The sequence below is a fragment of the Tasmannia lanceolata genome, unplaced genomic scaffold (assembly GCF_043159265.1).
Source record: "Tasmannia lanceolata isolate RefF3 unplaced genomic scaffold, GAP_Taslan_0.1 ptg000016l, whole genome shotgun sequence".
NCBI classification, from domain to species: Eukaryota; Viridiplantae; Streptophyta; class Magnoliopsida; order Canellales; family Winteraceae; genus Tasmannia; species Tasmannia lanceolata.
In genome coordinates this window covers 18316758-18340990 of record NW_027518693.1, presented here as the reverse complement: position 1 = coordinate 18340990, position 24233 = coordinate 18316758, and the positions used below count along the sequence as shown (strand labels likewise).

Below are 24233 nucleotides of genomic sequence, written 5' to 3'. Positions count from 1 at the left end.
ATTTTCATCCGAATATCAAGTGACAACCAAACCAAACAAGGAAAATGAAAATTAGGGGTGCAACTCGGGTCAGATTGGGTCGGGTTGAGGCCAACCTGAACCTGACCCAAGAAACCATTTGCTCAACCTGAACCCAAACCCGACTCGAGGAACTCTTTTTGCCAACCCGAACCTGACCCGACCCGAGTTCAACCCGACCCAACCCGAGATTTTAAGTTTAAAAAAATAAAAAAATAATTAAAAATGTCAGGTTCACTGGGTTGGGTTGCCCAAGTCCTCAATCCGAACCCGAACCCAAAACGACCTGAACTCAATCCAACTCGACTTTTTTCCGGGTTGAACCAGCCGGAGTTGCACGCCTAAAATTAAAAAAAATAGCAAACTTTATCCTTTTTCTTTGATTTTCTCTATTTTTAGTGCAACCAAACAGAAGACAGGAAACTGGCAACAAAAGATAAAAATAGAACTCCTTTTTGGACATGAAACACCATTTGCTTTCGAATCCACTAGCGGTTTCCTAAAATACTCCCATCTATTAAAACTCTTTTCTTCTCAGTTTTCTTCCGAAAGCTTTTTTCAGTTCTGCAATCGAGTCGGTGTCGTCACTGATTTCCTTTTCCTGTTTTGCAAACGAGGATAATTCGTAGCTGGTGGTGGTTTGGGTTTCTGCAATTCTAGGGTTTATTTTCCTTTATTTCTTTTTTTTTCTAGGGTTTTGGTAGTGAACAATGTATGCTGATCGGGTCGTAGCTGGGAGCAAAAGGTCCGTGAAGGAGCGTCTAAACGGGGATCTTGAAGCAGATTTTGGTCGAGATCGTCAGATCAATGGCAAGAGGTATTTGACTCGTTCAGCTCTTTTTGGAATTGATTTTCATTGTTCTTTTATCTAGTTTCGTTTGTGAAATCTTGTCAAAAATTTGCCTTTTTTTTATTAGGCTTGTCAAAATTTCTATTGCTAGAGATTTCCCTGTTAGTTAATTTGAATTGATGGTGATTTTGATAGCTAGGGCTAAGAACAGGAGAAAGAAAGAGAATGATTTATGGCTGGCTCAGAAACATATGGTTAGGATTTTGTTTGTAATTCACAAAATTCGATACATAAAGGTTAGGGTTTTGGGTTTAGTTCTACCCGACCCAATTAGGATTAGTAATAGAGGATGGTATGTTTCTACCCCGTTTCCTGCAGATTGTTGAGTTTGTCGGTGTCAACTTGCACTATTGTTTTATTCACAGGTTTTTTTTTTTTTTTTTTATGGGTAAGCTGGGGGCTTATTGAGAAGTGGAGCTATGGGATAGTTGTGGTGGTATGCGCACATCACACATGTGATAGTTTGGCAGTGACAGCATGAGTTGCGTTAAGAATAGGGTTAGCTAGTATTCTAGGTTAAGTTCGTTACCTGACATTCATACATACCTTTTACAGTGTGAAGGGCTCACTGTGGCTGTCATGTGATTCGGTTGGTGGGTAATAAAGTGATCAATAGTCTGGATATATTGGTGATGTTATTGCTTTTATTTTTGCTTGAATGGTTATACTTCTGCTGGTATTTGAGGTGAAGGGGTTGGTACTTCAGAGTGTGCGTATGTGTTGTCAGGGTGCATGTCTCTTAGGTGTTGGGCTATGTTGAGGGTGGAATTCTCAGAGTTGGATTCTTTACTCGTAACCTCGCCTGAGTTTGCGAAATTGGAGTGCCCTAGCTTTAACCCATTTTCTGAATGCTCTGAACTTTTCTTACCCAATTAACCAACTTAACTACATATAGTCGAAGGGCAATCCATTAAACCATTTTTAATCAGTCGGTCCTGTTGACTGTTTACTTCGTTTATAGATGTGCACATATGACATATGCACCCAATGATGTATTCAGACTTGAACTTAGAAAGTCTATTTTTAGAATGCCTCATATGGCATGATGCTTTTCTCTGCAAAATAGTAGTAGTTTTGGGAAGAGTGCTTTCTTTCTTTGATCAGGTTAGGGAGAGGGAAAGGGGTGTTAGGTTGCTTGAAGATTTATGATTGGAAAGTGTTCAGTTTTATCATTCTTATCCGAGCTTGGATAGGTTAGCCAGTGAGGTTGGTGTGTCTATAATATATATCTCTGTGTGTGGGTTGTTTTGGGGGGGGGGGGGGGGGTGCACGCTGTGTGTGTGTGTGTGTGTGAGAGAGAGAGAGAGAGAGAGAGAGAGAGAGAGAGAGTTCTTACTGGATTGAGGTGGTCTTGGTGGGTTATGCATCGCAATATGAAAGACAGTGAATCTTTTTTTTTTTTGAAATGGCGCAATATATTAAATAGAAAAAGGAACCGAGATGGTCCACAAATTACAAATAGAACATAAAAGAAAAATACAAATTAAGGCGGTAAATAATCGAACCACTCCAACCTCTGTCTATTCACCCCAGATCTAGCTAAAGTGTCACCTTCTCCATTAGCTGATCTTCTAACATGCCTAAAGGATATCGCTGAATCAGACACCCAATCAGAGATTTCCTCAATGAAGCTGGGAAATCGCCAAGGAGGGGAAGCTAAACCAGCTAGCCATCTAACAACATTAGATGAATCCCCTTCCACTATCACCTATCCAAAACATTTCTTTCTAGCTGAAGAATACCATAATAAGCTGCTTTCACTTCAGCCTCTGACGAATCAGAAATCCCATTTGGACTTGAGAAAGCCCACTTCACAACACCTTTCATGATCCCTCAACAGACCACCAAAACCTGAAGAACCCGAGTTTCCGAAGGAAGCACCATCCACATTTAACTTGCAGAAACCCAGAGGAGGCTAAGTCCACTTTGGAACTACCTTTGGCCTACTTACCCCTTCCATACATATGATATCCCACCTTTCCACAAATCATAGGCGGACATGAACCTGAACATTGGAAGACTCTTCGCCCATTGAATAGATAAGGCGATGATCCTCTGAAAAATGTTGAACGCAGAGTTGGCTTTTCCATAAAAAACCCTTCAATTTCTTTCTTTTCAACCTGACCACCAAAGAGCTAACAAGCAAATTCTCCACAGCACCTTCCCTTTCTTCTTCCATGGGACAAAATCCCAACTTTCCAAGAGAAGGGGGGATAGACCGAGGAAATACCCAATGAATACCAAACCTCACCAAGATTAATTCCCATATTACCCTTACTAGCTTACAGTGCATAAACAAATGATCTAATGATTCACCATCCTCTAAACATAGCGGACAATGATCAATAAGCCAAAAACCCCTTTTTCTCAAAAACTCAATAGTTTGGATACGCCCACTACTAATAGACCACCCAAAAAAACTCACTCTAGGGGGGCACTGAAAGGACCAAACCTTAGCCACAAAAGAATCATCACCACCCGGAACAATCTTAGCATATATAGATTTCACCGAGAAGACTCCAAATGAGTTCCAAATCCAGATTCTTTTATCCTCTCCTGACTTCTTAATATAGCACTTCTGAATCAACTCAAACAAGGTAGAAAGATCCTCCAATTCCCTATAAAAAAAATTCCTTCTGAATCTCGGGCACCAGATCACTTTCTGATCCAGTCTCTCAAAGCAATCACACACAAGAACGTGCTTATCTACTGCAACTCTCATCAAATCTGGAAATAGAGACCCCAATGTCCCATTTGCGCACCAAACATCACGCCAAAATCTGTTACGCCTTCCAGAATACACTCTAAATCTGCTACCCTTTCTAAACTCATTTCTCAAGCCTAAAATATCCCTCCAAATAGTGATTCCTCTTCTCTCAAAAGCATCATCCGATTCCCAGTTGCCAGAAAGCACCCCATACTTGCTCCCAATCACTCTAGCCCACAACGCCGAGTCCTCCTCCCCAAAGCGCCATAACCACTTACTCAACCAAGCTGAATTAAAATCCTTAATTGTCCTAATACCCAAACCTCCCTTTCTGATTGGCAAGCAATCCTTCTCCCATTTGACCAATGGAATACCCTTCTTGTCACTTGACCCCCCCCCCCCCCAAAGAAACCTTCGTTGAATCTTTTCAATCCTCAACCCTACGCTTACAGGGCACTTGAAAAGCGATAGAAAATAGACAGGTAGATTTGCCAAAACTGCCTTAACTAGAGTTAATCTGCCTCCTTTTGATACTAACCTTCTTTTCCAAGAATCCAATCTTTTCTCAATTCTCGCAACGATAGGTTCCCACAGAATCTTAAGGTTTTTCTATGGCTGGTGGCTCACCTTGAGGAGGTGCACATTTCTCCTTCCATTGACGATTGCAAGATTTGGGTCCCATATCCGATGGGGGGTTTTCTTCGTGTGGTATTCTTTTGCAACCTTGTTATAGGATAAATATCTTCCTTTTCTTGAAATGGCATTTTGAGATCACATGTTCCCCTTAGAGTGCAGGCATTTGCGTGGACGAGGGCACTTCAAAAGATCAATATTATTATTTTTAAACAGTAAAAAATACATTATCACCAATGTTATTATTTTCAAATGATCAATATTATCAACATTCTCAAGATAAAAAACGTTTAATTTGCATTTTTTTATGAAGAAAGCTTTCATTTGGTTAATGATGTGAGATGTGTATGATGGATGACGATTTGTTTTCTCATTTTGTCATCAACTGCGCAGTTGTTAGGGGAGTTTGGAGCAATACCTTCTTTGGTTTGTGCATTTTCATGTTTTTTCTTCTTGTCAAGTGGCTTTGTGGGTCCTAAAGTTCCCTTCATAGTGGTTTTGAATGAGTGGAATTATCGACAGGATGTTAGAGTGTTGGTTTCTAGCCACTTGGGTTCTAAAGGTCACCCCTTTTGTGGTGGTTTGAACCTTGTGGAAGGAGATCCTAGAAGGTATAGATGAGTAAGTTTGCCATGCGCCACTCTGAATTATGTGTTGATTAGCGATATAACCATCCTCTGTGCTTTTAATGTTTTTTAATCAACTGGGTCGGAAGTCCTAAATTTTATGATTGGCAATGCGATCCCTTGTACTGATTTATCTTATTTATCCTAGATGGTATAGTGGTTTTAGAGTAGGACAAGTAGAAGTTAAAATCGGAAACTAGATCTAGCAAATTCTAGCCAAGTGTTTGTTCTCAAATGTGATGAACTGGAAAGAATGATATGAATCAAATCAGATCTGAACATATTGGATATGGAATTTGTTAAAGTATAAAAGATAAATAATGCCTTTCTCCAACAGCTTAAGTTTTTGGAGAAGTTGGTTAGATAACATGGTATCAGAGTCCCGATTTCAAACCTCCCGATAGCAAAAATCCACATGCGATGGTCGGCCCAAAGTGGGACCACATGTGCCACGTGTTTGCTAAGTGGGCCACACGTGCGGGGGAGTGTTAAAGTATAAAAGATAAATAACGCCTTTCTCCAACAGCTTAAGTTTTTGGAGAAGTTGGTTAGTTAACAGAATTTTTTTTACTGCATTGTGGAAATAGAAACAAAGCTGGATCCCAGCAAAAAAGAGAACTAAGCATACATAGATATGAATCTAAGCAACCGAGATCTAAAACAGATCTGAAAATTTCAGCAGATATTGGTCTGTATTTCCGTATCCAAAATCTGAAACAGATAAAAAATTTCCAGCAACTTTAGATCTGAATTTCAGCAACTAAGATCTGAATCAGATCTGAAAATTGCAGCCATTATAGATCTGAATTTCAGCAACCTAAATCTGAAAATTTCAGCAACTTATGATCTTTAACTTTCTGCTATTTAATCTGAATCTCAGTTTTTGAAATAAACTGCTTCTATACCAGATCAAGTAAGGACAACAGGATAGAGCCTCAATTTCACATCACTTGTGAACAATAGTAGAGGTCTAAATTTCAGATCAAATAAGACTAGAAAAAGTTAACAAAAATTAGAATTTGCAGGTTTCTGAAGCATATCAAAGCATATCTAGACAACAAATTGAGAATGCTTCAAATAAAAAATGACAATGACAAGGACATAATGCACAATTGCTGATCTTGAATGAAAAAAAACAAACAAACTTCAGATCTGTTGTGAGGTCTGTTGGACAGCAGTTTCAGCTGGATCTAGTTGACGATAGTCCTAAAGGTTGGCAGGCATCACACATGAACTTTGAGATCACCTCAAAGGGATGGTATCACACCATGGAGAGACATCTCATCTCAATAGCAACTTCCAATTCTCATTTATTCTAAAATTTCTTATTTACAATGAGATCTCCTCATCTATAGAGGACAACAGCCAAATCTGATGGAAATTACAAGTTTACCCCTACTTAATGTTTCTCCTACGTATCCCTCACTTAAGTGTCTCTAGAAAATTGCAGCTATGTCCTCTGTAGGCTATTACCGAAATACCCCCAATGCAAATATGCCAGTAAAGAAAAGCTCATTAGGAAAGCTTTTTCTAACATAGCTCATAGGATGGTCAATTTTGTGAATTATAGAACCACATGAGAGCATTAAGATGGCCCTTCTTCCTCATTCTTGTATAGACTTTAAGAGGTTGACTTGTTTGATTCCCATCAATTCCCTCGGATTGGAAAAACTCAACTCCGGAGAGTGGAAAGCATTGTATCCATCATATAAGTTGGGAACAAAGCGTTGTAACTCTTCCCTGCTGATCCAAGTGCATTTGGATAAAGGTTTACCCTTCCATTTAACAGGATACTGTTGATGGCCCCCACTAGTGGGGACTATTTGATCAGCCCATACATCTTCGACAAGGTTTTAAATTTCAGTTTCTGTTTCAATTTAAACCACCAGTGAAATGGAAGAATGGTCTATGGTTGATGCAGATATTAGGATATATTTACATGTTATTCAGTTTCTAGGATTTTATTTCCATGTTATTTAGTTTCTAGGATTTTATTTTCCATGTTATTTAGAATTAGGAAGTTTAGTCTTTTAGGGATTCTTAAAAGCCTATTTATAGGCCAATTTACTGCTCTATTGCTAACTTTTGGATGATTAATTGAATTGAAATCTTCTCCCCTAGAATTCTTTCTTCCTCTATTCTTCTACTTCTCTTCTTCTATTCTTCCCTCTCTTCTTCTTCTCCTATTCTGCTTCTACTCCCTAAATTCATCTCTTCTACTTCTAATCTTCTCTTCTTCTTTTTCTTCTTTATCCTCTTTCTTCTATTTCTCTTCCCGGTCCTACATCAATAGTCTTACCCGTTCAAGGCTTAAGGCATACTAGTTTATGATAATCATCCTTTGGCTACATAAATGATCCACCGTGAGGATTTTACTAAGACAAGCCATCTAGACAAAATCACAAACTCTACACGGGAGGGGCTGGGAGGCAGGGGGAGTTTTCCAGGCTTTGAATGCAGACAAAGAAGACATGGGTGGCTGTAGAGTGTTGGTAGAAGGGATGCGCAAAAATTGAAAAAAGAAAAAAACATCGTCGACTCCCAGGTCCAAATCCTCCTATACTCTTTAGATTTCTTAATAAAAGTCAATTATAAAAGATCCATGAATCTAGCCATGCTATCGAGCTCTCTGTCGAGAAAATTCATGCTAAAATGAACCTTTGGGATACTACTGTTGTTTTCTCCGAGAAAAAAAGTCTTTGAATGAGCACTTCCAAGTTCCAATCATACACAACTAAGATGTCAGGAAACTTTTCTCTTAGGGGCTTCTCGCCCCAATGGAATTCGTCACAAAATTCGATCCTGTCTACTTTTACAAACTCTTTATCAAATCCCTCTTTGAAAAAGCAGCAAACCTTTCATAATATGAAGCAGGTGAAAACCACCAAGAATGTGCGATTTGCCATTGACCATAATGCATGGAACAAGTCACTTGACCATAATGCATGGAACAAGTCGCTTGTTCTTCAACTTTTATTTTCATCATCTTATCTGTAGCCTACTTTCTATTAGTCTTGATTTTGGTACCATTAGAAAAGTTTTTCGATTACCTATCTAACAAGTCCAAAATCACACGATTTGGGCATGTTAAAATAAACCTTCGAGCTACTGCCATTGTTTTCCCTGAGAAAAGAGTCTCTGAACGAACACTCCCAAGTTCCAATCATACACAACTAAGATGTCACGAAACTGTCATTCAAAAAAAAAGATGTCAGGAATCTTTTCTCTTAGGGGCTTCTCGCCGCAATGGAACTCATCACAAAATTCGATCCTACTTACTTTTACAAACTTTCTATCAGATCCCTCTTTGAAAAAGCAGCAAACCATTCATCATGTGAAGCAGGTGAAAACCACCAAGAATGTGGGATTTGTCATTGGCCATAATGCATGGAACAAGTTGCTTGTTCTTCAAGTTTTATTTTCACCATCTTATCTGTAGCCTACTTTCTAGGTATCAAATCTTGTCCATTTGTATTGATTTGGTGGTATCATTAGAAAATTTTCTCATCTATGTATCTAACAAGTCCAAAATCACGTGATTTAGGCATGATTTGAGGAAGTTATCGATGATTTATGAACGTACTGTATGTCTATGGTGAGATTTTTATTTTAAGGTTATTTTAGTAAGGTTTTTAACTTTCATTTAAGTTACTTTAGATGGACGACTATGATTAATTGCTTAGGTCTTACGTTAGCTTTTAGGGTTTCTTTTTCTTATAAATATATATTACCAAAGCTTTGTAAAAGACTTCTTTGAATTATTGAATGGAAATTGGCCTTTAGTCTTTTGAATTCTTTGAGAGCCTTTGGGTTGTTAGGTGTTGAGAAATCTGCTATTCCAACCCTAGGATTAGTCCCTTCGACGATGATTGAAGTATTGTATTCCCTTTGATGGTGATCGAAGGGCCCATTTTTTCTTTGTTTTATATATTTTATCTCCTTTGAAGTGATCGAAGGTACTCTCTAGCCATTGCAAATCCAAGCAAACAACACTGCTAAACTTTTTCATTAAACTAAGGAAAGAATCTGCTCTGCTACCTGTTCGACCCGAAATTTTACAAAAAAGGCATAATAGTAAAATCCCTTATTAAAAAGGAACATAAAAAAGAATAGAGTGGTTACACATTACGTTATGCTATTCCTAAAATAAAGAGATATACAAAAAAATAAAATAAAACACTTAAGTGAAAAGAGAAAATGCCTAAATCTACTAAAGTTTAAACTTTTGCGAGAATAACCAACTTTAAAAAGAGGTTACGTAACTTCCCATAAAAGAGGGAAGTTGAAATCGTGGAATCCAAAGGTATGGGTGAGGTGGCATTCACAGCCATTCCGAAAAAGAGAAAGTGGAGATCGTGAAATGAAAGATCAAGGGTGGGGTGACAGTTGCTAACCACTCCAAGGAACCTCTATAAATAGGAGGAAAGATCATTTGAAAAGGATCCGGGGGGGTTCAGATCCAATCTAGGGGAGAAAAAGCTACCCAAAAGGGAAGATCGGATCTTCTGAGGAGAAAGCTACGCGAAAGGAGAAACAGAAGCAAAAAGAGAGAAAGGTGAGAAAAGATTTGGGGCTAACATTTTTTTCTCTTTTTCTTTTTGCAGATTTTCTTCAGGGAAGAAGACCTTTCTCCCTTGAAAGTCTCTTCCAGGGACTTTCTAAAGGGAGAAAGATGATGAAGACTCCCTTGAAAGTCTCTTCCAGGGACTGTCTAAAGGGAGGAGGATTGTAGAGACTCCCTTTAAAGTCTCTTCCAGGGACTTTCTAAAGGGAGAAAGATGATGAAGACTCCCTTTAAAGTCTCTTCCATGGACCTTCTAAAGGGAGAAAGATGAAGAATCCCTTTAAAGTCTCTTCCAAGAACTTTCCAAAGGGAGGAAGATGATGAAGACTCTATTTAAAGTCTCTTCCAGGGACTTTCTAAATGGAGAAAGACGATAAAGATGACGCTTCCCCAAAGAAAAAATGAAGAAAATTTGAGAAGATGAAATTTCCTCCCAAGGCATATCATGTTAAAAGATCCGCAAATGTTGTAGCCGATAAGTTAGCCAAGGATGGAGTAGATAGGGAGAGCATGCAATCGTTTGACTATCTTCCTCCTTGATATTCTCTTTTGTATTCCCATCTGTATTTTGTTGTTTATTTCTCTGTATATTGCTCCGGGCTTTTTGGCCTCTATTTATAGATCATACTTACCTCTTCAAAAAATAAAAAAATGAAATTTCCTCCGAAAAGATCTGTTAACAAAAATCAATTCTTTCTGGATGATAATTAATTGAAAATTGTATTTAGATAGGGAACCTCTTGATGGATAATCAGGGCTATTTTCTTTCTTCAAGAAATGTAATTAAGGGCCAATAAAGCCGGAAGTGTACTATCCCTACCAAAATTAATAAAACCTCTTCTCGCAAGAGGGAAATTTGATCCCAATATATTTTATGTGTGTGATTTCCCTTTTCATGCATGTGAAATTTGTTGCGAACACTACCACTCGATGCAGTTGGAAAACCGGAGGTACTCTTTGCCTAGTAGCAGAGCCAGAATATATAAAATCTGATCAACTAACATCATTCTCCTCTTGTTAAAAAAAACTCATCCTTGAGTTTTGAAATATTGAAGAGCGTTCATCAATTGAAACTCTTGAGGATCAAACTCTGCTGCATAATCTCTAAGATGAAAAGATAATATGTCTTAATCTTGAACATGTTTGAATTCATAAATATCCACTTTAAGCTTCAATGTTGGATCTAATAAAAATGGATCAATATAAATTGATGAAGAAATCGATATAATGTTTTTTCATTCTCCCATCTTTTCAATCTTCATTGGTTCACCTAATATGTTGTGAGATCCAATTTCTTGTGGTTCTTCATTTATGCTTCCATAGAGCATTATATCAACCATCGCTTTAAGTGATTTGTTGATCACTTGTCACTATCAAAAGCCAATGACTTGGTATCTAAACTTTTAGCAATGATTAAATATCCATCATCTGATTATTCGTCATATATTGATGGCAACTCAATCTACAATTTCTTGCTCCAAGTAATAATAAAATGATTTCAAGTTTGGCGTTACCTCCCATTCTTGGTATTTAGCAATTCTCCTTTGAAATGATCAAAGGTACTCCATAGCCATTGTAAATCCACTCAAATGTCACTGCCAAGCTTCAAACCAAGGAACGAATCTGCTCTGGTTGAAAAACCGGAGGTACCTTGTGGCCTAGCAATGGGGGCAAGACTTATAACATAAAGAAGAAAAAGGGCCCATCAGTCACTGTTGAATGAAATAAAATATTTCAATCAATGTCGAAGTGGATGATATTTACTTTAATCTCATCTAAGTTGAGTTTCTAGGAGTGAAATTGGAAATACTCTTACAGGCCTAATCCTAGCAACCCAAAACTTCTCAAAGAACTCAAAAGCCCAAAGACTAATTTTCCTGCAATAATTCAAAGAAGTCCCTTGCAATGCTTAGATAATATCTATTTACAAGATAAAGAAACCATAAAAGCTAACTTAAGACCTAAGCAATTAATCTCAGTCGTCCATATAAATTAACTTAAATAAAAGTTAAAAATTTGACTAAAGTAATTATAAAATAGAAATCCCGTCTTAGACACGTATTGCGTTCATAAATCATCCATAACTTACTCAAATTATGTCCAAATCGCATTATCTTGGGCTCATTAAATTGTAATAAAAAAACCTTTCTAATATTACCAAGGTCAAGACAAAAAAAAGAAGGAAAAAAGGGCGGCTTAGTGCACTAGGCTCCTACCATTATGGGGTCTGGGGAGGGCTAGATGTACGCAGCCTTACCCCTGCTTTGCAGAGAGGCTGTTTTGGTGACTCAAACCCCACGTGACCACCAGGTCACAATGGACAATATTTGATACCTAAAATGTAGGCTATAAATAAGATGGAAAAAAAAAACTTGAAGAAAAATCGACGTGTTCCACGCTTTGTAGTCAATGTGCACGTTCTTGGTGGTTTTCGCCAGCATCATAATGTCTCACCAAATTGTTCTCCCCCAAATCTGTATCCATCAATCGGATTCTAACCTCCAAAACTAGCGTCGTATTTCTCCGTTATCATCGTCCTCAAGAGATGAAAACAATCTCCCCCAAATCTCCAAATGCATTTGCCTAAAAGAGCACGGGTCATTGCCTTATTGTTTACGACACCCAATCCCCCAAATCACTCAGGCGTACAAACCTCTTCCCACTTGACCAAATAGAATATTTTCGTAGGTCTAATTGGTTGCGTGGCATGGACTCGGAGAATAGGAATAAGTAGTCAACAGGGAGGAGACAAGCATTGGATTTCCCTGAAACTTACCTCGGAGATTAGTGGTAAGTAGTGTTTGGTTGTCAACCTCATAGTGTAGTAGAGAAGTATTTGGGGTGTCATTACTAATATATATATATATATATATATATATATATATATATATATATAGAGAGAGAGAGAGAGAGAGAGAGAGAGAACATTTCCTACACACTTGTGTAAGTTACCTACACACTAGCTTAAAATACAGTGGGGGCCCACATGGTTTGGGTGATCCAAACCATTCATTTGAATGGTCCTCACAAAGATAGGGTGTCCACAAAAAATCAGATCCATAGGATCATCCCAATCCTACGATTTGTGGAGGTAAAATGGACGTGTATAAACCTTCACAAATTAGTCCATTTTTTGCCTCCATAGTTTGAATGGTTAGGATGATCCTATGGATCTGATTTTTTGTGGACACCCTGTCTATGTGAGGACCATTCAAATGAATTGTTTGGATCACCCAAACAATGTGGGCCCCCACTGTATTTTAAGCTAGTGTGTAGGAAATGTTCTCTCATATATATATATATATATATATATATATATATATATATGTATATACACAGAGAGAGAGAGAGAGAGAGAGAGAAATTCATGTTAAATTCCACCTTTTTGTGGATTTTGGCTTGGATATCATAGGGAGGGAACAAGGGTGACATTTCTCCTGACATGCAATTATTAGCCAGTCGGAGACTCCTAGGATGTTAATGCTATACTGGCAACCAAACAAGGGGTTTTGCTGATGTGGCACCCAAATGCCCAGCAAAACCAAGCCATCCTAGGAGACTCCTAGCATGTCAATGCTATATTGGCAACCGTACAAGGGGTTTTGCTGATGTGGCACCCAAATGTCAAGCAAAACTCCTAAGCCATCCCAGCTTTTGTGCAACCAAACAGACAGGCTCTGAGTCATCCTAAAGGAAGTTTCGCTGCATTTGCTCGATATGATTGATGACACTAATCGAGCATTTGAAGAGGGACATATAATAAAGATAAAGGTTTGCAAGGCTGGTGTTGATTACTGTAATTCTGTCACCCCCTAAGAGTGTTTTTCTTCCACAAGGAAATCTACTTCTCAATTTTCTTGATGATAGGGTCCCGGAGGGTGCGTCGGGGACAACCACCACAAATTGGAATGCCCAAGTAAAAGTTAGGTAGATTCCTCATGCTACATCCAAGGATGCAAGCAAAGCGGGGTACTGCTGATCCTTAATTTTGAATACCAATCAGAACTGATTTACTGAAATTAGTGTGTTGCCCAGTAACTGCTTTGTAATATCGAATGACAACATTTACATTCTTAACCATACCTTAGTATTATTGAAGACAAGAGTATCATCTGCATGTTGAAGGTGAGAAATCTCGGCACCCGCAGGGCCCAATCTGAATCCTTCAATCAATATGTGACTCTTGGCTTTTTCCATCATTTTGCTCAAAGCTTCATCCACGGGGAAAGCTGATCTTCTTGACGAATCCCGCGATATGATTTGAGGACCCATGTGGTGATCCGTTAATAACAAATGAGAACCAAGATGACGATATGCAATTATGTATCCAATTCCACCACCTGACACCAAAACCCCTCCGACATGATATAATCCAAGCTGTCACACTTGACTCTTTTATAGGCCTTTTCCATATCAATTTTGCACAGAATCCCATTAGTCTATTTAGGGAGATAGTGATCTTCCAATACATTGGCAATAAGAGCCCCATCTAAGATAAGTCTGCCTTGAATGAACCCGCTATGGTTCTTGTAAAAATAAAATAAAAAAAAATAGAAAAATTAACACGCTCTAGTTTTGAAAAATAATCTTACCCGACACATTCTTGGACCCGTACGCTAGGGCCTTTACCAACATTTTGTACACACAACCAACCAAGCTAATGCTTCTAAAGTCTGAGGGGTGTTCCGTCCCATCCTTCTTTGTGAGTGATAGACAATGAAGGTCGCACCCGTGCTCTTGTCCATAATCAAGTTCTCATGACAGGCCTCAAACAAATACATAAAACATCCTTTAACCAAGTCCCAACAAACTTGAAAGAAAGCTAAGTAGAACCCATCTAGGCCACGGTACATTCACCTTTAAAAGAGAACAGACAACCAGGAATTTACCCCTCACTGAAGCCTGCTTCTAGCAGGTTGTTATTTTCTGGTTCCATTGATTGAACTCTATCACCTCTAGATCTTTGCTATTTCATCATTGAATTTTGACCTTTCTTTTGAGGCCCATAATGAAGAAAACTTGATGTGTCGAAATAGCCATTGTATATCGTGTGGGCATCTTTGCAACAAAGTATATATTGCTTAAAATGACCACTTGGATTAAACGTGATCCCTCCAAGATGTCTCTGTAATTTGTAGGACTTCCATTCTCTTAATCAAATAATCTTGTGATGCTTGCTCTTTTACCTACACTCATTAATTACTTCCATGCTGTCCTTTTTTTTTGTAGCATTTTCCTGTTGAATTTGAGGAAAATGCTCTCCTAATATAGTATATTGAACCCTTCATTTCCATTTTATTATTCCTAGACACTATGACTTGTGCAGGCAACGCCAAAACGATGAGAAGTGGAAACATGATCTTTATGCGGATGATGAAGAGCCTCAAGTTTCAAGTAAAACTTAATTGAGATACCAGTAGTTTTGAGCAATTGTTGCCACATTTTTTCATCTGTTCGCCTTAACTCGTGGTGATGTTGTGACTATGTTGATGACATATAAAGATCCCAAAGTTGGTGCTAAAGATCTCCGGTTGAAGCTCCAAAGGAAGGGCTCTCAACAAACATATCAAAGTGGAAAGGTCTCTCGTGCAGGAGTCCGTGATCTACGTGAAAAGTTGTCTGGTGCAGTGCACTCACAACCAGCAAACACTGATCTGGGTAAGGCCGTACTCGAGGTCATTAAACCAGTTAAAAAAAGCACCCCATCTGTTGAAGCATTAGTTCCAGACACCAAAAAAGTTGCCAATCCAACCCATCGGAAGAAAACTCAGCAGAAGGTAGAAATTACTGTGGCTTCATATTTAGTGTTTTTCTGAATGTTTTCTGTCCCCCACATTTTATATCTATTGTATTTCCATTATTAGAGACATAAGGTACCATTGTTAGTCCGTTAGAATGCATGTCTTGGTGCTGTCTATAGACCTGGACTAGATTTTTTTTAGATGAAAGGACATGCACACATGTGATGAAATGCGATACTTTTAATGGTGAATATTTCTAGATAGGAAATTTAGCTACTTATTTTGTTTGCTTTGCACCGGATGACTAAACACAATTCATGGTATCCTTATCAGATTACCGTACTGGTCTCTTCAGACTTACCTAATCATTCCTTAACATTTTAAGCTAGGACATATCCAATTGAACCACCATTTTTCCATAGAGCCTTCCTTCCCCCTAATTGAAAACACAATAAACTAACAATAGATGAATAGTAATTCGATGAATAAGCATTTTACTATTTCATTTCCTATCGGAATAAGCTTATAGATCCAATCAGATCTGCGTATGTCCCGCATTTATTCTTCCAGGCTTCATTCTAATTAAGGTATTTTACTGTGCAGGCCGATAATTCAGTTGATGGTTTTCTGCAATCTCTGGGTCTCGAGAAGTATCTGATTACGTTTCAGGCAGAGGAAGTATGTAACTTACGGATACTTGCTTCCATAGCAGCCATTGCCTATAAGAGTTTCCTGCATTTAACTTTGATTATATTGCATATGCAGGTTGATATGACTGCTCTTATACACATGACTGATGAGGACCTTAGAGCTCTTGGAATTCCAATGGTATGCTTTTTTACACCTGAAATTCTTTTTTTGAACTCGGGCTGGCACCTTAAACTTTATTAAAAATTGGCAAAAAATACAAGAGGACAAGTCGCATAGCCTCACAGTTCGAAGAAAAAAAAAAGAAACTATCAACTAACTCGTATACTCGGAATACCCAATGTGTCGCATCTCATAGCCCCCCCTAGCAAGTTTAGGGAGATCGTTCCACGGCCAAAAAATATTATTCCTCAAAACACAAGCATGGGTAGCAAGTGCATCTGCTACTTGATTATCTTCTCTATACTGGTGTGTAAAAAGAGGATTAATGTCAAATATAAAGTCCAAAAGATCGTGCCAATAATAGCTAATTGACCAAGGTGTTTCCTTATTGGACTTATTCATATCTATCAACACCTTGTCTGCACCTATTATATACTCGTATACTCGGAATACCCAATGTGTCGCATCTCATAGCCCCTCTAGCAAGTCTAGGGAGATCTTTCCACTGCCAAAAAATATTATTCCTCAAAACACAAGCATGGGTAGCAAGTGCATCTGCTACTTGATTATCTTCTCTATACTGGTGTGTAAATAGAGGATTAATGTCAAATATAAAGTCCAAAAAATCGTGCCAATAATAGCTAATTGACCAAGGTGGTTCCTTATTGGACTTATTCATATCTATCAACACCTTCTTCAACACCTTGTCTGCACCTATTATATGCTCTGTGCAGCCAAAGATCTTACAATATCTAAGGCCGTCTACAATACCTCTCATTTCAGCCTGTAAATTACTACCAACTTCATAAAATGGGAAAAGACAAAAAATGAGCTTACCCTTGTGATCTCTAAAGACTAAAGATACCACCATCACCAGATATGGCATGGGTAGCAAGTGCATCTGCTACTTGATATCTTCTGTATACTGGTGTGAAAATAGGGGATTAATGTCAAAGATAAAGTCCAAAAGAGCGTGCCAATATAGCTAATTGACCAAGGTGGTTCCTTATTGGAGTTGTTCATATCTATCAACACCTTCTTCAACACCTTGTCTGCATCTATTATATGCTCTGTGCAGCCAAAGACCTTACAATATCTAGGGCCTTCTACAATACCTCTCATTTCAGCCTGCAAATTATTACCAACTTCATAAAATGGGAAAGGAAAGAATGAGCTTACCCTTGTGATCTCTAAAGATACCACCACTACCAGATATGGCAGGGATTATCTTTAGAGGCATCATCCGTGTTCAACTTTATCTTCAAACTTCTAGGTTTCAGCCCGATGACTTTATAAATAGAAGGCCTCAGAGCCCTCTTAGGAGAAATACCAATGGCCCCAAGTGCCATGCACTCACGAGGGCAGCTTTCACATGAAGGGATGAAGGATCTAGAGTGTATTGCACCATGTTGAAACAAACTTTAATATGGTATTATAAGGAATAGAAACTCCTTCCATACGATGCTTGCATCTTTCCTTCCAAATTTCCCAAGTGACGAGGGAGGGGATGGGTTTTAATGAAAGTCCAAAATCTGAATCTTTTTCCTTGATAAGTCAAACCAGTGAAGAAGTTTGACAGTGATTGATTGGTCATGCACCAGAGAAACATCTAGAATATTAGCAAAATGGCTCCACAACGCTCTAGCCAGTTCATTTTCAACCAAAAAGTCATAGAAATCTTCTTCCTTAGCATCTTGACAATTGTTGCAAGTTGCATTTAGATGGAGTAGGAATGAACATGTCCTTTACCCTGCTATCCACAGGGATCACCTTTTCAAAGACTACAAATGAAGCCGCTGATTTTCAAAGGCATGTGCTTCCAAATATACTTAGGCCAAGTTCTCAGTAGATGCTTTTTTGCAAACCGACTAGTAGAGAAGATACTCAGATTGCTACCTGTCCAAACTAATTTGTCTTTATGAGGTGAAATCCTTAACGAGAATGATTCAATGTTTCTAATAATCTCACTAGGGAGATTATTTTCTACAGCAGATAAATCCCGCTCAGCTCCCCCATTAAGGATGTCTTTGACAAGGAGGTCAATAAGAGGCATATTGCCATAACAGCGCCCTTGTCAATAATCCATCTGCTATTAGTTGTTCACTCTTCCTTCATTTGAAGCATGTCTCTCCAATGGTTTGTATCTCCTGCTTTGCCAACTGTTAAGTAGAAACTCTCACACTTTAGATAGCCAGATTTCATGAAAGAACTCCTTAAGTTTTTTTTTTTTTGGCGCAGATTATGGATGCTCTTAGCTCTGAAAGCACTAAAGAAATGCTTTATAGACTTCGATTTAAGGCCAAATTTCCCCTTCGATTTGCAAAGCTTTTCCCATGCAAGTTGGTGATGTTTTTTGCCATGCTATGTAGTACCCCACCTAAAGCCATCAAATATGCATATTGTTCAAGAACTGCTAACAGAGGCTTTAGTGCAGATATGATGTACATGGGCATAACCGACATCGCATGATTGAGTAGGACGTGCTTCCCTCCTAATGAAAGGAGCTTTCCTTTCCAGCCTTCTAGCCAACACTGGACCTTATCTATTAACTTTTCAAAGTTCACTATCTTCATTCTTCCTTTATACAAGGGTGCACCAAGGTACTCCATAGGAAATCTTTTAAATTGAAAACTCGTAGCTGTCTTTATTATAAACCTTCAAGCAGACGAAATATTATCAGAGCAAAAGAAGCTTCTTTTGTCCTTATTAACCAATGGCCTGAAGCTGCTTCATAAGACGCCAGAAATCTCATAATACTGTCAATTGATCACTTTGTCAATCGACCTTCTCTGCGAGATAGAAGCATGAAAAAATCTAGTGTTTTATTTGCCTTCTTTCGACCATTATCCCTGGACTTCAGTCTTATAAAGATCTCTTCCTTACGGAGAGCATGGTGCAGATTCTGGTGGGCATGAGGAAGGTGTTCAGCCAAAGGAGAGAAGGGTTATGTGATAAGTCGTTTCTACCAAGTAGCTTTAACCTCTGCATCCCTTAGATTTTTTGAAAAAATCTCCAAAGACTTCTTTATTCCATGCTCTAAGTTTTACTTTAACGGTTTAACCTTTTCAACTTGGCTGCCAAAGTATAAAGACTGTTGCCACAAATCGGAGTTTGCCAGGTCTCTTGAACAACCGACATGAATCTATCATCTATCGTCCACATCTTCTGAAAACGAAACGATCTCTTCACCAGAAGGTTTGAGTTGGTGAAGGATATTAGCAAAGGAGAATGATCTGAGCAGGTTCTAGCTAGATGTTTTACTTTAATCTGAATATTTTCCTCATTCCAGATAACGTTAGCGAGCACTCTATCGAGTCTACCTTTGGCTCGCCCCTCTCCATCTTGGTTGTTACAACGATTAAATCTATTCCCTTCGTAGCCAATATCAACAATTCCAGTTTCTAAGGGGATCTTCCCCCAACTTTCTCTTCAATTCCAACTTTCTCTTCAATGCTTAGAATAGCGTTGAAGTCTCCTCCAACCAACCATTAGGAATTGATTGACAGCCAAGTGATCCCACAGTGCTCTTCAATCCCTCATGGAACAATTGGCATACACAAGGTAAAGGTTGCTGACATCCGAGTACCATTGTACAATGCTGAAACTGTAACACTCTGTTGCATTGTTCTTATAACAGAGAAAGAAATTATACTCTCCCACATCGGCCAAATTTTAGGACAGAATTCATCTACCAAAAACTAATCCATTCTGATATCATTTCAAATGGAACTGATATCTGCACTACCAGTCATGGGCTCTGAGATCACCACAAAGGAGATATTATGAGTTTTGATCATGTATTTAAGTCTTTGGATAGAGGGCTTATTTTTAATCCCTTTAATATTCCAAATCATTCCATTAATCTTTGAGAACAATGTCCAGAAGATCTTCCTGTGCGGGTTTTAGCTCCACTAATAATTTTTCTTTTATTGTATTGGATCCCCATAAATTTCTTCTTATTTTTATTCACATCCTCACCATTCTTTTCTACTAGAAGGATATAATAATTGTTTTTGTTGCTTACCTCCAAAACAGAATTGGTATTTTCTCTGCTTGCCTCCATACTGTTGTCCATAGGCTTTTTGTCATTGGCTCCCTCGGCTGACAAGGAAGCTGGCTGTTATTGGGTTCCCACTTCTCCTCGGTGATGTGCTACAGAAATAAATTCTATCTGCACAACTGAACTACTACTGGGCTGCGTCTTGCTGCGTATCGCGTTTCCAATATTTAGGATATGCGTCTCTTCAATGATTCCACCAGAATTTTTGTTTCTATCTTCGACCCGATGTGATGCCATTGTGCCAAAAGATTCCCCCTCCACCAAGATTGGATCCACCACCTGGTCAGATGTTATGTTTCCCCCTCAGCCAGGATTTGATCCGTCACAATAGTGATGCCTGAATTTAATCCAATATTATTAGTCTACTGTCATTAAGGTCTTGTGTTCGCCTGCATAGTTTACAAATCATTATCAACGACTTCCTTCTCTGTATTCTTATGTTTTTTTTTTCTCTTTAAGCTTGCAATTCTCCATCCAGTGTCCTATCTTGTAACAATGAGAACAGTATGACGGGAGATTCTCGTAGACAACTGGTTGCCAGGTTGTCCTTCGAAATACTCGGAATACCTTTTTATGAATTGGCTTTAAGAGATCAACCTCGCATAGATCTGAGCTTGCCTTTCCCAAGCAATCTTCCACCCGATCTAATCAGATCCTCATTATAAAAGATCAGGAAAATTGCTGGAAGACTCAATCACACTCCTTCTCGTGTTTCTTGATCTTGAAGATGCCGGGCCTCCCTTATGAGCACTTAGAAATCAGAGAGAACTTGAAGGGTTCAGATGTCTTCTTTACAATATGTTTAGATAGATACATCGTTGGTTCCCTTGTTGAAATCTTTGGAGGATTTATTAGACCGATATCCACTTTTGCTAGATGCAGATCCTTCAATAGAATGCTGGCAAACGATGGCTTGGTTGCATTACATTGTTATGGTGGGATCTCCTCCAGAGGACCTCCTTTCAGGGGACAGCTCCCCCATAGCAGCAGATCCCGAAATCAGACCCTGAAAATTCTGAGATCATTTACTCAATCCAAGCTTTGCATTCAAACTTCCGCAATCTCCCTTCACTACAAGATCTCTTATGACGATCAGAAGATTTCTTGAATTACAATGGTAAGCTCAACAAAATGTATCTCGCCACTTGTAACACAATCTTCTGAAGATGGCTATACCCAATTATTTTAAAAACCTTTCATTTACCTTCTATATGTTCAAATTATCAAAATTAATGGGTTTTCTGAAGAGCCACACGCCTAATCTAATTTTCTTTTAATGTACTTGATGTAGAAATATGTCATGCCAGTAGCAGTGATCTAATCTGAAACAAAAACTATAACAATGACCTTATTTTGTTCGTATACATAAAATGGGAACTGTCGAATTGGGTTATTATAGTTCTTGACAACATTTTCTATCTCTGTTTCTTTGATATTTTCAGCAAATAGGCAACCCATCAGCTGTTATCCCATTTAGTCTTAAATCTCTGGAATTGTACTAGTTGATTTTCAAGCAATAGGCCGTAGCTCCAAAAGTCCGTAGCTACTTTATGCAGTTGTATTCTATAAGTGTGGATTGATAAACTAGTTATTGTTTTTCTCCACTACGAAATAAATTTTTTTTTTCTATAGGGATGGTTGATTTTCTTTTCCCTTCTTTGTTTGGCTACAGAGAGGGATGGGTAATTTATCTTCCAGTTGTATTATGTTCTGTGAGAACCTCTACGGAGCCTTTTCTGGTTTTCTTGGGTGGTGGTTTCAGGGTCCCAGGAAGAAGATACTCTTGGCTTTGGATTCCAGAGACTAGGGCTTGAATGGCACCGATGGTTCGTTTGCCATTTTCGCATTGACCCTATTTCTCTTGTTTAGACAAGTCACATTTCAATCTCACTCACCCATGATCTGACTGGCATGAGCCTATCAGGTAACCCTTTTTTCTTCACTCCTCTGGATGAGAATGGCTTCCAAGATGTGGTATACATGCATGTTAAGCTTGTGCTAATCATGCTGCAATGTGTTTAGAAAAATGGCACAAATGTGAATGTGCGCAGATATTGGAACTATATGAATGTTCATAACATTAATCCCTAATTTTATCCTGAATCTTCTCAATTCTCTCTTTTTTTTTTTCATATGCTCTGTGAGACTTGTTCATGAAATTTTCCCACTTCATGAAAATTTTCTAAAGATTCATTTAGCCGACCCCAACTAGTTTGGGACAAAGGCTTTGTTGAGTTGAGTTGAGTATTTCTCTGAGACTTGTTTCCGGCATTTCCTGAATTTTCTTCGTTTTGAACATTTTGAACATCATATCTCTCTGTCCTCATTACCCTTTTTGTTTAGACTCTCCTTGCAAATGACAGTACTACCTAGAGTTGGTGAGTAGTGGTCAAGGTTTAAAATTTCGGTTTCGGTACCGGTTTCGGATCCTGAAATTTTGAAATTTCGGTCGAAATCTGGTACAAAAATCGAAACCAATATTTTATGCAATAAATTTCGGTGAAATATTAAATTTATTTAAAAAAAAAACAGATTTTTTGGTCAAATTTCGGAAAAACCGAAATTTCGGCCGACATAAATGACCGTTTCAGTTTTTGGTGGTTTCCGTGTCGGTAATTTCGGATTTCGGTCAAAATTTAAGACCATGGTAGTGGTGTATTGCCCATGGAAAATAGGGACCTTTTTGTAACTTGACGTTAGCCAAGTGCTGAAACCTGTACATTGCAACCTTTGGTGTAGACTGTGTTGCTCCATCTCTTATTTCCACCTGCAACAGCCGCAAAAAAAGTAGGGCATTTTTTTAGTCTGAGTAGTGTTTTTTTTAACCGAGTGACGTCGGGCTTGCATTTTAGCTAATCTGAAATAGAGCTTGCTTGAGTTAAGTTAGTTTTTAAGGTTGCTTATAAGATAGCTAAAACATGGTTGCTCTCCGAGCTGATCATTGTGCCCTGGTGATTTAAAACGAAGGGTTCACAATGAAGACAAAGCCAAAAATACTTTTTAGCAAGTGCTAAGTTCTTTTGTAGGATTCTAATACTAAAGACTCGAATTAGTGGTGTAGGACTATCAAAGTTTGTATTCTGCCCCAATGTCTATTGTGAATCAATCTTTTGTATACCTCTGAAATCTATTTGTTTATAATTTTGTATGCAATTGGTCGACTGTGAATGAAACTGTAGATGAAAGGGCTCCATGGATACCTAGTTCGTGTCCCATACAATAGCCCCTCCAGTGTAAAAGAGAATTACACTAGAAGGGGCTGTCCAGTAAAAAAGGGGGTGAATATATTGTTTTCTTACCTTTAGTGGATATGTACATGAGATCACAGCCGTTGAATTCGAGTTTAATACGGTATTTGTTCATCTACTGGGTTAGCAAAATGTGATTTGGCAAAAAATAAAAAAATGGGACGGCAAAAACTCGAGTTTAATACGGTATACAAACATGGTAAGAAACACAAAAAAATGTGTTTAAAATTGTCATTTACAAAGTATAGTGGGGTAAAGTTAGACAGTTGGTCATTAAAACACATTTCATATGTTTAAAACATCTTTCAAAAAAGAAATGGTGAAAAAGTTTTAAATGGAGTATTAAACAGCAAACCGATCAAAAATGCTTGGATTTTTTCCCATGTTTTCCCAAGCTCTCTCCACCCTTCCTGTTAGATACCACATCGGAAAAGAAGGGAAAGTCCCTATGCTATATATGTGTTCCCCCTTCGTTGTGTAGACGCGTTTTCATCATCTCCAAGAGGTAGGCCCCACGGAGAGGGACGGGCACTATCGGTGCTATTGGAAAACAAATCTGGGGTGTGTTGAAGACCCATAACCGGACAATATTTACACAGTGGGGTCGGGGCGTGACACCTCCCACATTTAAGCCCCACAAATATATTCTACGAGGTACATTTTCCATGGTGGCTAACCTGCCCAAGGTGCTAGGATTATCTGTTCAACGTTGGATCAATGGCAATGGATTCAATCACATACACATTACACTATGAAGCCTAAAAAATGGCTGTGGGGAATCCACAATGATAACCCACACCATATGATCCAGCAGATAAATGGTATGGGTCACGGCAACAGTGGTAACCCATGCCATGTACGGTTTAGATCATCGAACCAAGGTGATATTCCACATGTACTGCTCATCCTTATTCAATTGAGCTTATGTAATGGGGTCTCGTAAGGCACCTGATCATAAATAAATAATACAAAGGGG

At 38.5% G+C, this 24233-nt stretch overlaps 1 protein-coding gene across 3 annotated transcripts; it reads left to right on the top strand.

Annotated features, from left to right (window-relative positions):
* The first annotated feature begins 445 nt into the window (after nt 1-445).
* Nucleotides 446-22138, top strand: LOC143848420 (uncharacterized). 3 transcript variants are annotated; one of them, XM_077357364.1, is made up of 6 exons: nt 446-835; nt 14707-14792; nt 14901-15175; nt 15743-15817; nt 15905-15967; nt 21682-22138. In XM_077357364.1, the coding sequence occupies exons 1-6, from the start codon at nt 729-731 to the stop codon at nt 21814-21816; spliced, it is 741 nt and encodes a 246-aa protein (XP_077213479.1). In that variant the 5' UTR covers nt 446-728; the 3' UTR covers nt 21817-22138. The 3 variants fall into 3 exon arrangements, with proteins under 3 accessions (XP_077213479.1, XP_077213480.1, XP_077213481.1); XM_077357365.1 differs by having other exon boundaries at nt 453-835; nt 14725-14792; XM_077357366.1 differs by having other exon boundaries at nt 454-835; nt 21772-22138.
* Nucleotides 22139-24233: the final 2095 nt, after the last annotated feature.